Source organism: Drosophila persimilis, unplaced genomic scaffold, assembly GCF_003286085.1.
Source record: "Drosophila persimilis strain 14011-0111.01,24,50 unplaced genomic scaffold, DperRS2 tig00003943-arrow-arrow-pilon, whole genome shotgun sequence".
NCBI lineage: Eukaryota > Metazoa > Arthropoda > Insecta > Diptera > Drosophilidae > Drosophila > Drosophila persimilis.
Window position 1 is genome coordinate 116,242 of NW_020825713.1, and position 16,315 is coordinate 132,556.

General features: G+C 44.6%; 1 protein-coding gene across 1 annotated transcript; it reads right to left on the bottom strand.

Annotated features, from left to right (window-relative positions):
• Positions 1-3,984: 3,984 nt before the first annotated feature.
• LOC113567309 lies at positions 3,985-6,905 on the bottom strand. The gene is made up of 6 exons (XM_026994642.1): positions 6,751-6,905; positions 6,434-6,624; positions 6,157-6,358; positions 5,021-5,207; positions 4,313-4,813; positions 3,985-4,245 (listed from the first exon to the last, which is right to left on the bottom strand). The coding sequence occupies exons 1-4, from the start codon at positions 6,868-6,870 to the stop codon at positions 5,154-5,156; spliced, it is 567 nt and encodes a 188-aa protein (XP_026850443.1). The 5' UTR covers positions 6,871-6,905; the 3' UTR covers positions 3,985-4,245; positions 4,313-4,813; positions 5,021-5,153.
• Positions 6,906-16,315: the final 9,410 nt, after the last annotated feature.

The window sequence follows — 16,315 nt, forward strand, 5'->3', positions numbered from 1 at the left end:
GATGTGTGTAACGTCCAGAAGGAATCGTTTCCGACCCTATAAAGTATATATATTCTTGATCAGCATCAATAGCCGAGTCGATTGAACCCTGTCTGTCTGTCCGTCCGTCCGTCTGTCCGTCCCCTTCAGCGCCTAATGCTCAAAGACTATAAGAGCTAGAGCAACGATGTTTTGGATCCAGACTTCTGTGATATGTCACTGCTCCAAAAATATTTCAAAACTTTGCCCCGCCCACTTCCGCCCCCACAAAGGGCGAAAATCTGTGGCATCCACAATTTCGACGATACGAGAAAACTAAAAACGCAGAATCGTAGAAGATGACTATATCTTCTAGAGTGCAAAATCTGAACCAGATCGTATAATTATTACAGCCAGAATCACGAAAACAATTTCACTCTTTCTCGCTCTGTCTCACTCTAACACACAGGTTTCATGGTCGGTTTTGCCAATTGCAAAATATGAGTTCAAGGATCTCAGAACCTATAAAAGCCAGAGCAACCAAATTTGGTATCCACACTCCTGTGATATCGGACCTTGACCGTTTCCTGTCCAAATTTCGCCACACCCCCTTCCGCCCCCGCAAAGGACGAAAATCTGAGGCAACCACAAATCTCAGAGACTATTAAGGCTATAGTAACCAAATTTGGTGCACACACTCCTTTAAGATGTCACTATAAAACGTATATCTCAGAATTTCGCCCCACCTCCATCCGCCCCCACAAAGGACGAAAATCTGTTGCATCCACAATATTGCAGATTTGAGAAAACTAAAAACGCAGAATCATAGATAATGACCATATCTATTAGATTGCTGAATCTGGATCAGATCAGACCATTTTTTTAGCCAAAAGGAACAAATCAATTTGCAGTGGCTACGCAGCGCCCGACGTCACGCTCAGACTGATTTTCTGTCTCTCTCGCACGCACTCTTTGTCGTGTCGTTAAATATTAGCGGCGTCTGCCGGAGGAGAGCCATACTGACTTAGTATCGGGTATAACCTTAGAGTTGCGGTGTCCGCAGCAACTCACAACGTTCCCCCTCGTTATGGTTTATATTTATACATGGCCATACTAAAAAATGATTAATAATTGCAAATCTTTAACATATCCTTATGTACTTTCTGAGTTTTGTTTTTATTATCGGAGATTATGACGTTATCTCTTTCTCCGATACTTTCTACTCTATATGGTCCTATATATTTAAAATCTAGCTTATGTCCTGTTTCATTTTTCAATAAAACTTTATCTCCTACAGCTAAAATTAAATCTTTTAACTTTAAGTCATATAGCTGTTTATTTTTAATTATATGCTCCTCGAGCATAATCCTTGCACGTTTATATGCTATTTCTAATCTATATTTACTCTCTTTAGAGTAATCATCTATGTTATATAGAGGTGCTATTCTATCTATAGTATTAAATTGATCTGGTAAGTTTGAAGTCTTTCCGAAAACTAGCTCATATGGACAATAATCATGTGCCATAGAGGGGGTTGTATTAAAACAATATACGAAGTATTGCAGCCATACATCCCAGTCTGCTTTGTCAGCTGAGATGTATGAGCGTATGAACTCGTTAAATGTTCTGTGGCTTCGCTCCACGGTTCCTACAGTCTGGTGATGATGTGCAGTAGAAGTTATGTTTTTGATGTTTAGATTTTTACATAAGTCTTCAATTATTGAATTTTTATATTCTGTTCCCATGTCCGTAATGAACGTCTTCATTGGACCGTACTTTAGAATAAAATTTTCAAAAATAGCTTTAGCTACTGTATTTGCACTTTTGTTTCTAATGGGTATGGCAACAAGGTATTTTGTCAGGTCACATATTAAGGTGACTGCATATTCATTTCCTTGTTCTGATTTAGGAAGTGGACGGATCGTATCCACTATTACCCTATCAAAAGCCATGTATGGTGTTTCTGTAATAGTCAATACGGTCCAATGAAGACGTTCATTACGGACATGGGAACAGAATATAAAAATTCAATAATTGAAGACTTATGTAAAAATCTAAACATCAAAAACATAACTTCTACTGCACATCATCACCAGACTGTAGGAACCGAGGAGCGAAGCCACAGAACATTTAACGAGTTCATACGCTCATACATCTCAGCTGACAAAGCAGACTGGGATGTATGGCTGCAATACTTCGTATATTGTTTTAATACAACCCCCTCTATGGCACATGATTATTGTCCATATGAGCTAGTTTTCGGAAAGACTTCAAACTTACCAGATCAATTTAATACTATAGATAGAATAGCACCTCTATATAACATAGATGATTACTCTAAAGAGAGTAAATATAGATTAGAAATAGCATATAAACGAGCAAGGATTATGCTCGAGGAGCATAAAATTAAAAATAAACAGCTATATGACTTAAAGTTAAAAGATTTAAATTTAGCTGTAGGAGATAAAGTTTTATTGAAAAATGAAACAGGACATAAGCTAGATTTTAAATATATAGGACCATATAGAGTAGAAAGTATCGGAGAAAGAGATAACGTCATAATCTCCGATAATAAAAACAAAACTCAGAAAGTACATAAGGATATGTTAAAGATTTGCAATTATTAATCATTTTTTAGTATGGCCATGCATAAATATAAACCATAAAAATATACTATTCTGCATTTATATTCAAATAACTTTTAAATTTTATCAATATTAATTAAAGCTCAATACTCTAATAATTGACTAAAAAGAAAAAAAAAATATATATATATATAAATTGTCTTTTTAAGAATACATAACTCGTATACATATATAGTAAAAGCTAAAAATAAAATAACTTCATTAGATTACGTTATTTTTCAAAAGGAGGGAGATGTAGTATGCTCATATTAAAGTAAAGTAAAGTATTCATTATTTCGAATACCCACTGTACCTACGGTACTTAAAGAATACACACTGTAACACTTTGTTTCAGTGTTTACGTAACAATAAAGTCCCAGACATTCTGGGTGATCGTATTACGATTCACTCAAGAATGCCTCGAGCGACCCAAGTGCAGCGTCAGCATGTTCCCATGACTTGACGGCACTAATATACATGCATACACACATATATCTTCCCTCGCGCTCTCGCTGCCAACAGCGCTGAGCATATTCACACATATACATACTAACATGTAAGAGATAAGAACACATAGTTCTTCCGCTCCGCTGCCGGCGTCACTGGCAGCGCAGCTCCGCGGCTTTTGGCTTACAAAAGCCCAAAACACAATTGTAAAATTGAGAACATAAAACACAATAAAACAGATCGGAGGGTTGAGCCCCAACGATCCAACAAAAGGATTGAACATCGTTTTACAGCTCAAGCCAATCCGGCCGAAAATCATTTGGCCAAGTTCCAACAGAAGTTGAGGGATGAGCAGCAGCAGCACCACCACCAGCAGCAACAAGAACAGCAAAAAACTCTCCCCGCAAATTTCCAGTCCCATGCCCATAAAGAAAATGCAGAATTTCTCTCAAGACTTGAGGCCAAAATCGATAGTCTATTTTCTGCAATAGTCAAATTAATAAATATCAATACAAATAAAACAAGCAAAACAACAAATAGCAGTTCACCAAACTCTTTGGACATGGTCCTGTCCTCCGCCAATGATGCCTTCTATGTTTAGTCCAGTCCCGAATAGCCTGTCAAACCAAAAAGTCAATCCAGTACAGACTATTTCCACCCACAACTCTTTTAAAATTGCCTTCTGGAACGCGTGTGGTGTGACAAACAAGTTGAACGAGGTCGAAGTTTTCCTGAAAAGGGAAAAAATACAATTAATGATGGTCATCGAAACACGCACAAGGGCCGTCTCTGTGAGCGGATTCCACACTTACACTGCACAAAATCCGGCAAACGATCGCAGAGGGGGAGTAGCCATCCTGTTCCGGGACGATGTCACCCACTCTGCACTGCAGCCAATTTCAAAGCCATTCATCCAGAGTGCACCTGTCATCGTCTTCACTGAAAAGGAAAATAAAAAGGGAATTATTTTTGCGCCGATCTACTGTCCGCCTGTATTCAAGTGGGCACCTGCCCATTTTACTGGATTGATAAGACATTTTGAAGAACTCTGCGTCGAAGAAACAGCATCCGGCTTCCTTGTATGCGGTGACTGGAACGCGAAGCATATGTGGTGGGGAAATGTCCGTGGATGCGCCAGAGGGAAAGCACTGATGGAGGCTGTACACACCAACAACGGCTGCAATTTGCTGGCCACCGGTGGTGCCACACACTATCCCTACGACAAAAAAAAGAGACCATCAGCGATTGACTTTGGAATCTACAAAGGAATCCACGACACTCACCTGAGTATCCGTTCAAGCTCGGATTTGGACTCTGATCACTTGCTGCTCAGGGTGGAGTTGACGATCGGCAGCGGTGGACGTAGACATCCTACGCCCACAGTCAGGAAACATCTGCTCCCAGCACGTGCCAATATCAGCCTGTTCCAAAAGTCGCTGGAACGGTTGATCAATCTCAACACCGAGATTAGAATAGCGCAGGACATTGATGACGTCGTTGACTTGTTTTTGAACAATATACGGGTAGCAGCAGCAGCAGCATCAACACAACATCAACAGCAGCACCCAAGCACACATCGAAGATGGCCACAGCAGCGTCAGCATCAACATCAGCAGCGGTCACAGCAACATCACCGGCACCATCACCTTAAGCTGGACGAGGCTACAAGCGAGCTGCTTTCCATCAAACAGCAGTGCAAGAGGATCTGGCTGGCGACCCGCACCATCGAAGCCAGACGAAACTACAGGGCGGCGCAAAATCGTCTTAACAAGGGGCTCACAATCCTGAAAAACAAAAACATCAACAAACTGTTCACAGGGATTGACAACAAAGACCGGTATCAAATGCAGAAACTTTGGAAACTGACCAGCACAATCAAAAGACAGCCGCAGCCAAACTGGCCACAGAGGCTGCCAACTATGACCGGAGGCAAGGCAAGTGTCTCGTGGACAAAGTCAACAGCCGAGACAGCCGATGCCTTTGCTACTCACCTGGAGGAGAGATTCAGCCCGATACTGTCCAATTCAGATGAAGAGCGGGCCGCAATCAACAGAGAGCGTGAGCAGTCAAAACGGCAGAAGCAGCTACAACCGGACCAGGAAACCAGGATTCCCTTCAGACCAGTCACACTGCCTGAGCTGATGCAGATTGTGGATGCATTGGAGCTGTCCAAATCACCTGGGGGAGACAAAATCAATAACAAACTGATTAAAAATTTGCCAAAAAAAGCGCTATTATATTTAATATTAATATATAACTCCATTTTCAGACTGGGCCACTTTCCAAGTCAGTGGAAACATGCCCAGATTAAAATGATTTTAAAGCCGGGCAAAAACACAGCAGACATGAATTCCTACCGGCCAATCAGTCTATTATCTGGCCTTTCGAAGATCTTTGAAAAATTGCTGATGGCGAGACTGTTTGAGGTGGAGAATTTTGCCAAGGCCGTACCCAATTACCAATTTGGATTTCGGCGGGAGCATGGCACTGAGCAGCAGCTGGCTCGAGTCACTCAATATATCCTCAAGGCGTATGAGAAAAAACAAGTTTGCTCGGCAATTTTTCTGGACATTTCCGAAGCTTTTGACCGAGTATGGCATGAAGGGCTGCTGTACAAGTTGATGAAGCTGCTGCCTTTAAATTTGTACTGCATTCTGGAGAGCTACCTGGCTGAACGCACTTTTCGTGTGAGCTGCGGAGACGAGGAACTTTCAAGAATCGGGAAAATATCAGCTGGAGTCCCACAGGGCAGTGTTCTTGGACCAATATTATACACAATCTATGCCTCAGACATGCCAATGCCTCACCTCATCCCGGACAGCACTGGCTTCCATCCAGAACGGGAATCAATGCTGCTGTCCACGTATGCCGACGACACGGTGATAATGAGCGCATCTGCAATCCCAAATGCGGCAGTCAAATATAACCAAAGATACCTGACTCACTTCTCTATATGGGCCAAGAAGTGGTGCATTAACATAAATGCGAAAAAAACCGGACATGTAATATTCACACTGAGGACAATTAGATCAACGGACTTAAGGCAAACGCCGACTATAAATGGACAGGCTGTGCCACTTGACAAATCACACACATATCTGGGCATAAAATTGGACAAAGAACTCACCCTAAGCTCACACATCACGAGGATCTGCACAAAACTCCGATCAAGAGCGGCCAAACTGGACTGGCTTGCTGGCCCAAAAAGCCGGCTGCCAAGCGAAACCAAGGCTATAGTCATCAAGCAGCTCATCATGCCCATTTGGCAATATGGTCTTCCGGTTTGGGGCGCACTTACATCCGATTCCCAGCTGCGACGGGTGCAAAGCCTACAAAATAAAATCATTAGACGGGCAATGAAGGCGACAAGGTTCACCAGGAACGATGCGATAAGACAGACTCACAATCTAGACACAATCGACGAAGTGTTCCATGCCAACTCCTTGGCTTGCCACGATATCTGCAACAGCTGCTTCAACACTTCCGCCCGCTGCAACCTCGAAATCAGGATCGGAGCAGCCATCAACAACAACATCCAGATCCGGCCATCTCCGAGGAATCGCTTCCAACGCTGGTCCGTATCGAAGAGGAGGAGCTGAAAAGAAAGAGACAGGAGGAATCAGACGCCAGGCAATTAAGAAGAATCCAACAACAAAATATCATCAATCCGAACCCCGAAAGGTTCAACGAATTGATGATAAATTGCTTCAGAAAACGATACCTCAGCGGCCAAACTCCCCGAGAAAGAATAGTGGCTCTTATCTTTGGCCAGCCACTTTCTGTCCAAAGGATAATCCTGCCAGATTACGAGGGGGATCCCGATCCAGCGACGCAGCAGCATACCCAGCAGCAGACTCAGCAGCAGACGCAGCAGCAGACTCAGCAGCAGATGCAGCAGCAGACGCAGCAGCGGACCCAGCAGCAGACGCAGCAGCGGACTCAGCAGCAGACTCAACAACAGATGCAGCAGCAGACGCAGCAGCGGACTCAGCAGCAGACACAGCAAATTCTGGCGAGCAGCAACCGGCAGACGTCACATCATCGTTGCCAGACACGGGCTGCAAGCAGCAGCTCACGCACCCTGGACGACAGCCATCGACGCAATCCGCAAGAGGCACTTCTGGACCACGGACTGGAGCAAGTCCGACGGCGCCTTGAACGGGTGGTCGACGACGACGACGACGACGTCCAAATCATCTCAGATGACGACGACGACGACGTCCAAATCATCACCGATGTCCAATCCATCTCAGATGACGATGACCACAACAACGACGATGATGCCGGCCGGCACATTGCGCACACCGCCACAGTCACTCCGCACTTTGGTGCAGCAAGGCGCCGCTCACTGGGATGCCGCAATCCGGCCGCAGCTAGTCCAATACTCTTGTGTTGGTCTTTGTCGGTATTCCTGGTGAGTGTAAAAATGGTTTTAATTTGCACACCTTCATTCCATCCACAGAGAACCAAAAATACTCACCTGAAGCGCGTGAAAACACGCTTGCGACACCGGGCGACACCCCTAGTTGCTCCTCTGATCCTTTCTCATGGGCGTCACCACGGCATCCGGCCTCCAGAAGGGCTCCGCGGACGAGAGTCATCACGGCTGCTGGTTGGCCATGAATGCCAATTTGGACACGCTTGCGCTACACACATGGCGCATCCGAATCCACGCAGGGGTGGTTTTCCTGCACTTCATGGCTGCTGGCAACCATCGCCACACAAATTTGGCCGAATCCCGGGCCACCTGGAGGACCACGGCGATCGCTCCATCCACTCTGCACGGCGCTGTGCATTGTCCACGTCTCCTGCCGCACCTTACACACGCGCTCACCCAGCGCCGTACGGTTGCGCACCGTGCCAAACACTCTGCTCCAGACGACGACGATGATCCAGTACCTGCAAATAGAAATAAAATATAATTAAATTAGATTAAAATGTAAACAATTGTTCAAATATTGTCAATACTTATCTGTTTGTGACCACCTGCTGATTTATGTACGTTAATCCTGTGATTGACACATAAGGGCTGCCAGACCATTAGTTTCATGTTTTAATGTTAATGTTAATGTAATGTCAATGTAATGTTAATGTTAATGTTAACAGCCCGCCAATTTTAAAATCACATTATTGTTGTTAGTTAAGCTTAAATGTAAATTGCCGAAGTTATGGTAATAGGAAAAGCTGGAAATAAACTCCGCCAGTAGCAAAGCTGGCGGGCGAGTGTGCGCATCGTAGGCGTGCACGCGCATCTAATTACATCGAAAAAAAAAGTGACTTGTGTTTTTTGTTGTTTTATGTGGAACTTTAAATGTTTTTAAATACATGTTTAAACCGGGAAAATGAACTAAATAAACAATATGTGCCAAATAATTGCAAATAATGCAATATAATCATCTGTGATCGCGCTGTAATAGTGAAGCCAATAAACCCAACTGGAGGAAAGAGGAAGGAAAAGCAAGCTACTGAGTACCTGGACCAGGCCACCAAATGGACGCACTTGCTCCAAAACAGACGACCAACAAAATGGATGTTATGGATGCTATGGACAACTCGGCAAGAGCCGAAGCGGGTGGTGAGTGCGTTACTCAAAATAGTGCTACCTACATATCGACCAGGCCCCTGGGAGGGAACCCCTCCGCAAATGCTTCCCTCTTCGAACCAATGTTCGACTCAGAGGGGTATGCGGATCTGGCTGAGTTGGAGACGGACTCGCCAGAGAGTACTGTGAGCTCCTTGGGAGCTACGGTGCTGGAGTTCGAGCGTCGTTTCGTGGACAGGGGTTTATATGTTAGAAAATACCCGCCAATCCCACCAAAAACAGACGCCAACATACAAGAAAAACCGCCATCAAATACACATACAAACACGCAGACAAAAATAGCTCCCAGCGAAAGTGCAACGGGTTCCAAAAATAGCGGCGCTTTCGCACTAACAAAAGAGCATTTAAGTGCACATAAACAAAACAAGAACAAATGTTATGCCCATATGTTTTCGCGCCAAAACATTAGCGAAAACAAAAACAAGCAAACAACTCACACAAGCATCAGAGAGAGCGACGCTTGCGCTCTCTCAGCGTCCGAACCCTTGGCGCACAATCAAAACGGAGGCGCGTCACATCAAGCCCCAAAGCGTTTGCCGCCAAACTTGCACTCACACACTTATGACAAAAAGAGAGATGCTTGCTCTCTCCCGCCGAACCATAAACCCCTGACCTACGCCAATAACAAAACAAAAACAAACACATTGACATATGCCGAAACCATAAACGGCATACAGAAAAACAATGACCAGCAACAGCAACAACGTTTGACGACAGCTGAAAGCAATAATACTAGCAGAAGCAGAAAATGCTTGCTGCCTACTCTGACTCAGGCGGACGAGCATAATACTCAGACAAGGCCTAGTACCAGAACACAGCTGGTAAAGGAATGGCTTAATAGCGTTCCCCCGCTACTGGCCAATGAAATGCCCTCGCCCCTGCCCCTTACCCCTATAGCAAAGGATATCCTGACAACAAATTCGTTTCGCTCGCCGCTCAAAAGAAGATGCGCGGCGATCGAAACGGATTCAGATGACGACCACTTTGCCTGCCTGGCACTTGACACGCCCATGTTCAAGAGTCAGTTTGCGAAAAGATTGCATCACGAGACTCGGCAGATGGAGTCAGATGTTGGCCAAATATGCTCACCGCTAAATAGTGAGGTTCCGGTTCCACCAAGTGAGGTTCAACATAGGGAGCCACAAAGTAAGGGGTCTGAAAGTCAACAGATGGAGACGGAAAACCATCAGCCTCAACACCAGCCAGACATCAATATAAATATAACGCCCGTCCAACCGTCATTACGCAGCACCAAGGTCCCTACAATCTTCCTGTCAATAAATTGACAATAAATCCGAACGTGGGGAAATTCACGACGAAATCGATGGCCAACAGTGGACTCAGAGTCCAGTGCGACGTCATGACAACATACAACGCCATACAGAACGCCCTTGCTGAAGATAGCACTCAACTGCACACACACCAGCCGCGCAGTGAAAGGGGCTACCGTGTAATAGTGCGGCATTTACACCACACTACGCCCAGCAGCTGGATAACGGAGGAGCTGGAACGACTCGGATACACTGCCCGGTTTATCCGAGGATTAAAACACCGTTTTAATGGAAGGCCTCTAAACATTTTTATACCCGATACTCAAAATGAGTATTGGGGTATATTAGATTTGTGGTAAAAGTGGATGTGTGTAACGTCCAGAAGGAATCGTTTCCGACCCTATAAAGTATATATATTCTTGATCAGCATCAATAGCCGAGTCGATTGAGCCCTGTCTGTCTGTCCGTCCGTCCGTCCGTCTGTCCGTCTGTCCGTCCCCTTCAGCGCCTAATGCTCAAAGACTATAAGAGCTAGAGCAACGATGTTTTGGATCCAGACTTCTGTGATATGTCACTGCTCCAAAAATATTTCAAAACTTTGCCCCGCCCACTTCCGCAGCCACAAAGGGCGAAAATCTGTGGCATCCACAATTTCGACGATACGAGAAAACTAAAAACGCAGAATCGTAGAAGATGACTATATCTTCTAGAGTGCAAAATCTGAACCAGATCGTATAATTATTACAGCCAGAATCACGAAAACAATTTCACTCTTTCTCGCTCTGTCTCACTCTAACACACAGGTTTCATGGTCGGTTTTGCCAATTGCAAAATATGAGTTCAAGGATCTCAGAACCTATAAAAGCCAGAGCAACCAAATTTGGTATCCACACTCCTGTGATATCGGACCTTGACCGTTTCCTGTCCAAATTTCGCCACACCCCCTTCCGCCCCCGCAAAGGACGAAAATCTGAGGCAACCACAAATCTCAGAGACTATTAAGGCTATAGTAACCAAATTTGGTGCACACACTCCTTTAAGATGTCACTATAAAACGTATATCTCAGAATTTCGCCCCACCTCCATCCGCCCCCACAAAGGACGAAAATCTGTTGCATCCACAATATTGCAGATTTGAGAAAACTAAAAACGCAGAATCATAGATAATGACCATATCTATTAGATTGCTGAATCTGGATCAGATCAGACCATTTTTTTAGCCAAAAGGAACAAATCAATTTGCAGTGGCTACGCAGCGCCCGACGTCACGCTCAGACTGATTTTCTGTCTCTCTCGCACGCACTCTTTGTCGTGTCGTTAAATATTAGCGGCGTCTGCCGGAGGAGAGCCATACTGACTTAGTATCGGGTATAACCTTAGAGTTGCGGTGTCCGCAGCAACTCACAACGTTCCCCCTCGTTGAGGTTGAAATTCAGCCCAAGGCGGATGGCGGCCATGAGGCAATACTTGACGTTAAACAACTGGCCAACCAGTGCGTCTCGATAGTGAGACAAGCCAAGCCACGCGATCCAGCCCAATGCCATCGGTGCCAGGAGTTTGGGCATACTAAAAATTATTGCAGACGGCCATTCAAGTGCATGAAATGCGCAGGAGATCACACCACAACAGCATGCAGGAAACCCAGGCAGGAGGATCCTAAATGCGCCAATTGTAGCGGCAAGCACGTGAGCTGCTACAAGGGATGTGCCGCCTACAAAAAGGCTCGTAGCCATCTAAGGGCAAACCGGCTCATCGGTGAGCAGCAGTATCAACAGCAACGCCAGCAGCCACAGCAGCAAACCGAGAAGCAACGCCCACAACAGAAACACAACAAACATCAGCGTACGCAGCAGCAGCAGCATCAGCAGCAGTCACAGCAGACGCAACGACAGGGCCGCCAACAACAACAACAGCAGCTAGCAACAATCAGCGGCAGCGGTAGGCCGTCGTACAGCCGGGTAGTACGTAGCGGAATTACTGAGCAAGAGCAGCAGCAGCAACAGCCACGAGCGGACAATCATCAACAGCAGCATCGCCGACCACAGCAACAGCAGCAGCCATATGTCCGTACTGTTGAGCAGCAACAGCCATCACAAAGGAAGCGGCCACAGCAGCAGCAGCATCAGCGGCAGCAGCGCGCAAGAGTTGTACAAGGGGCCAAAGCAGCACCAGCACCAACTCCAATAGCAGCAGCAACGCCCAACACCCGCAGGCCCTTGTATAGCCGAGGCCAAAAATAATAAAGACAAAGAAAGCCCGGCAAAGCAAGCCCGAAAAAAAAAATATAATACTATGTGATTTTGTTTTAAAAAATCGGACCAAGTCAAAAGAAAATTGATGAATTGGAAAAACTATTGAAATAGTGTTGTCCCCAGTGCCAGTGCCAAGGAAAAAACCCAGCAGAAAGCCAAACCAGCCGTTTCGCCAGACCCATGCACGACTGCCGACGATATTATGCACAAACCCATGTTGCATTATAATTTATACCCTTAACTTTGGGGACTACAATGCGGCCAGGAATATATAATACCCAAGGAGATTTAACAGCCCGCGCTACAAAGAGCGTACACGCAATATAAAAACCTGTGCGAAGACCAGCACCGGTCCCACCAGACCCAGCAAGGACCAATAATATAAGTGCGAGTGGCATAGGACCGCCCCTTGCACCGTCGATGGACAGTAACACAAACACTCCAGCAGCAGAAAATGCACCAGACTTCGCCGACGCTGCTCCTACCGAGCAAAGGGACGCACTCAGCCTACAAGAGGCCTTAGAAGTGTATCCAAACGATGGACCACGCCCACTCACAATAGCTGAGTACAGGGCAAGACAAGAAAAACGCCCAAGGAAGAAAACAAAGAGGGGCGGCCGGATCAAACGGCTGCTTCAACAACGACGTCTGGAGCGGGACCTGGAAAAAACATATACAAATGAAGAGGACCGACAACGCTGCCAAGAGCGCATCAAGGAAATCAATAAACAACTTCGCCAATAAAAGAGCGAAGTAACGCAATTGAGCTGCAGAACTGCCATGCCTCATATTGCCAATAATTATAATTTTCTATCTCGAGTTGAAGCACCCTTAAAGTGCAACTTGAAAATACTAACCTCTGTTAGGCTATTACTAAAACCATGTGATCGATGTTGAATTATATAATGAAAAACCTGTAAATCGATCACATGTCCCTTAACATTTTTTTTTTCTTCCTTCATTTTGATCAAATATATATAAAAAAAAAAAAATTTATATTGATAAAATTTTAAAGAGTAAAAAAAAAAAAAAAAAAACGAAGGGTATATAGATATGTGTGTCCATGAGAAAAAAAAAATTTTTTTTTTTTTAAAGAATAAATGAATAGCAAATAATTAAAAAAAAACGAGGGGGAACGTTGTGAGTTGCTGCGGACACCGTATGCTGTATGGTTAGTGGTTTGAGTGTAGCGCAGTGTGACCGACGCTCAGAAATATACCAAAATATACCGTAAATATACTGACGAAGTCAAGTTCTGTTATACATATTGCTCGTTTTTGATATTCCGTGGAATATTATTAGCTAAATAGAGCACTCAGTCATGTCCACATAATTTTATCCGAATAATGAATCAATTTTCTATTTAACTGGTGCATTCTTAATATTTGCTTTTATTGCATTTTGCGTAAAAAGAGGTTTTAGCGAAATAAGTTAAACAAAAAACAAGTATCGAAATAGGTCAATCAAAACAAACAAAACGAGGGGGAACGTTGTGAGTTTCTGCGGACACCGCAACTCTACATTTATAGCCGATACTTAGTCAGTATGGATCTCCTCCGGCAGACGCCGCTAAATTGAACGACACGACAAAGAGTGCGTGAGAGAAAGGCAGAAAATCAGTCTGAGCGTGACGTCGGGCGATGCGTAGCCACTGCAAATTGATTTGTTCCTTTTGGCTATAAAAATGATCCGATCTGATCCAGATTCAGCAACCGGATAGATATGGTTATTCTCTATGATTGTGCGTTTTTAGTTTTCTCGAATCTGCAGATTCTCGAATCTATACGTTTTATATTGAGATCTAAAAGGAGTGTGGATACCTAATTTGAATACTCTAGCCTTAATAGTCTGAGATTTGTGGATGCCCCAGATTTACGTCCTTTGCGAGGGTGGAAGGGGGTGTGGCGTTTTCGTGATGCTGGCTATAATAATGATACGATCCGATTCAGATTCTGCAGTCTAAAAGATATGAGGTCTTGAGGGTCACGACGTCAAACCCAAATGTGACCACATGTGGTCCGACTCCAAGACTGTCTTAGCATTGATTAAATCAGATCACAAAAAATATAAGCCATATGTAGGACACATAATTGACGAGATACTTCGAGGCAACAAGGTTGGAAGATTGGCATTGGGTGCCTACTAAGGATAACCCGGCAGACTTTGGCACCAAACTCAGATCTAGAACTCGAGAAACCTCCCTCAATTCCTTCAAGAGGACGCAAGTCTATGGAATCTAGGAACTTCAGACGTTGGTGACACGGAACTGGAAGTAAGATGCAAGTTTACGTTATCAATAAATGAGATGTCTTCAGATGGATCTGTCAATATCGTATTCAGGGAGTTGCTGGAAGGGTTATCTTCATTTACAAGGCTGATGCGTGCTGTCGCTTGGGTCTACAGGATGTGTGATCGTAAGACCAAACGAAAAGTCTACCTTGATGTAGCTGAAATTAAAGAAGCTGTACTCATAGTGATCCGCAATGTACAGGATGTTGCTATTGACTGGACAGGTTGGAGACTGGAGGTTCGCCGTGCAGCTAGAAATTGTATGACTTGTAAAATCCAGAGAGCTTCACCAAAAACGCCATTAATGGTACAACTTCCTAAGGACCGACTCTCTCCGCACGTATGCCCATTCTCATATGTTGGAATCGACTACATGGGACCGTTTCTGGTTGTAAGAGCAAGGAGTACCGAGAAACGCTGGATATGCATATTTACATGCCTTACAATAAGAGCAATTCATTTGGAAATTCCCAGGGACCTGACAACAGATACGTGTCTTCGAGTATTGCATAGCTTCATGGCGCGGCGCCGTAAAGACCAGTAAGAATCCAATCTGACAGTGGTACCAATTTGGTGGGAGCTGAACATGAATTGGAAAGAGAATTGCAGGACCTCGATCACCATAGAATAGCGAACGACTTGTCAATCAAGCAGATCGAATGGCTGTTTAATTGCCCGCAGGTGGGGGCTGGGAATTATTGGTACGAAGTGTGAAGAGAGCCATAGGACACGCACTGCATGACAAAAAACTGACAGAAGACATACTGTGTAGCCTAATGTGTAACGCTGAAAACAAAGTAAATTCCATACCGCATACACACATTGCTCTGGATAACCCCACAGACGATCCGATAACCCCTAATCACTTTCTTTTAGGTTCTCCCAATTCCAGCCAGACACCACATCCACAAGAGGAGAAGTACCAGCCAACTCGAAAGGAATGGCGCATCGCTCAGCAGAACTCACACTCATTTTGGAACAAGTGGCTCACTGAGTACCTACCAGACCTATGCAAACGGACAAAGTGGCATCACCCAGTGCAACCACTCGCTGAAATGGACATTGCTCTTATCTGTAATAAGAATCTTCATCGATCTCAATGGAAAAAGGGAGTTATTCTAGCAGTCACGCCTGCACGCCACGACGGCTGGAGTTCTACACCGCCCAACCTATATGCTGGCAAAGCTAGACGTTGTTGAGAAAAATTAGCTTATATATACATAGTTTTACATACCCTACATAACGAAAAAAGAGAAGAAAAATTATCACACTATGAAAAGACAAGAAGGTAACATTAGTTTGAGCAGTCGATAACAGAGCGGGGAGAAAAGACGAAGCGTGCGTAGATACATATAAGAATAAAATGTATTAACCTCCTTTTGCAAATAGGAAATAAAACGCAACCAACGCCTAAGTACCGATGAAGATAAGCGATTGTGTGTTTATCCGCAATTCTCACGATCCCGGACACAACAGGGTGTTATCTTATAATCACTAGACATACAGCAGATCCATCACAAGAACTTGATGGTTATTCTTGGCCAGAGTGACCACATAACCTTCGGATGTGATCTTCAAGCCGCAGCAACGTGAAACATTCAGTTGAGGAAACTCGAAGACCGACTTGAAAACACCGTCGCTCCCGTAGCAGGTCACATGGAAGCTATATCCATGGGTATCCCCAATGAGCAAATCCCCAGCACTGGATATATCAATGTCCGTGGGGTAGCAGGATACCCTCTCGTTGCCAATGCGATAGAGGAATTCGCCACTGTCCTTGAAAACGGTCACGCCATGAGCCTTCATATCGCAAAGGTAGAAAACATTGTCGCGTATGGCTATGTCCGAGGGTTCACGCACAAAGACACTGCA

Bases quoted from the DNA above. Each gene is read 5' to 3' on its own strand.
- LOC113567309 (XM_026994642.1), bottom strand. From the start codon at position 6,870: ATGCTGCTGCGTCGCTGGATCGGGATCCCCCTCGTAATCTGGCAGGAT. The intron at 6,625-6,750 runs GTATCGTTTTCT...CTTTCTTTTCAG, and splicing joins CGGGGAGTTTGGCCGCTGAG to CTCCTCCTCTTCGATACGGA. The intron at 5,208-6,156 runs GTGAGTTCTTTG...TGTCTCCCCCAG, and splicing joins TCGTGATGTGTGAGCTTAGG to GTGATTTGGACAGCTCCAAT.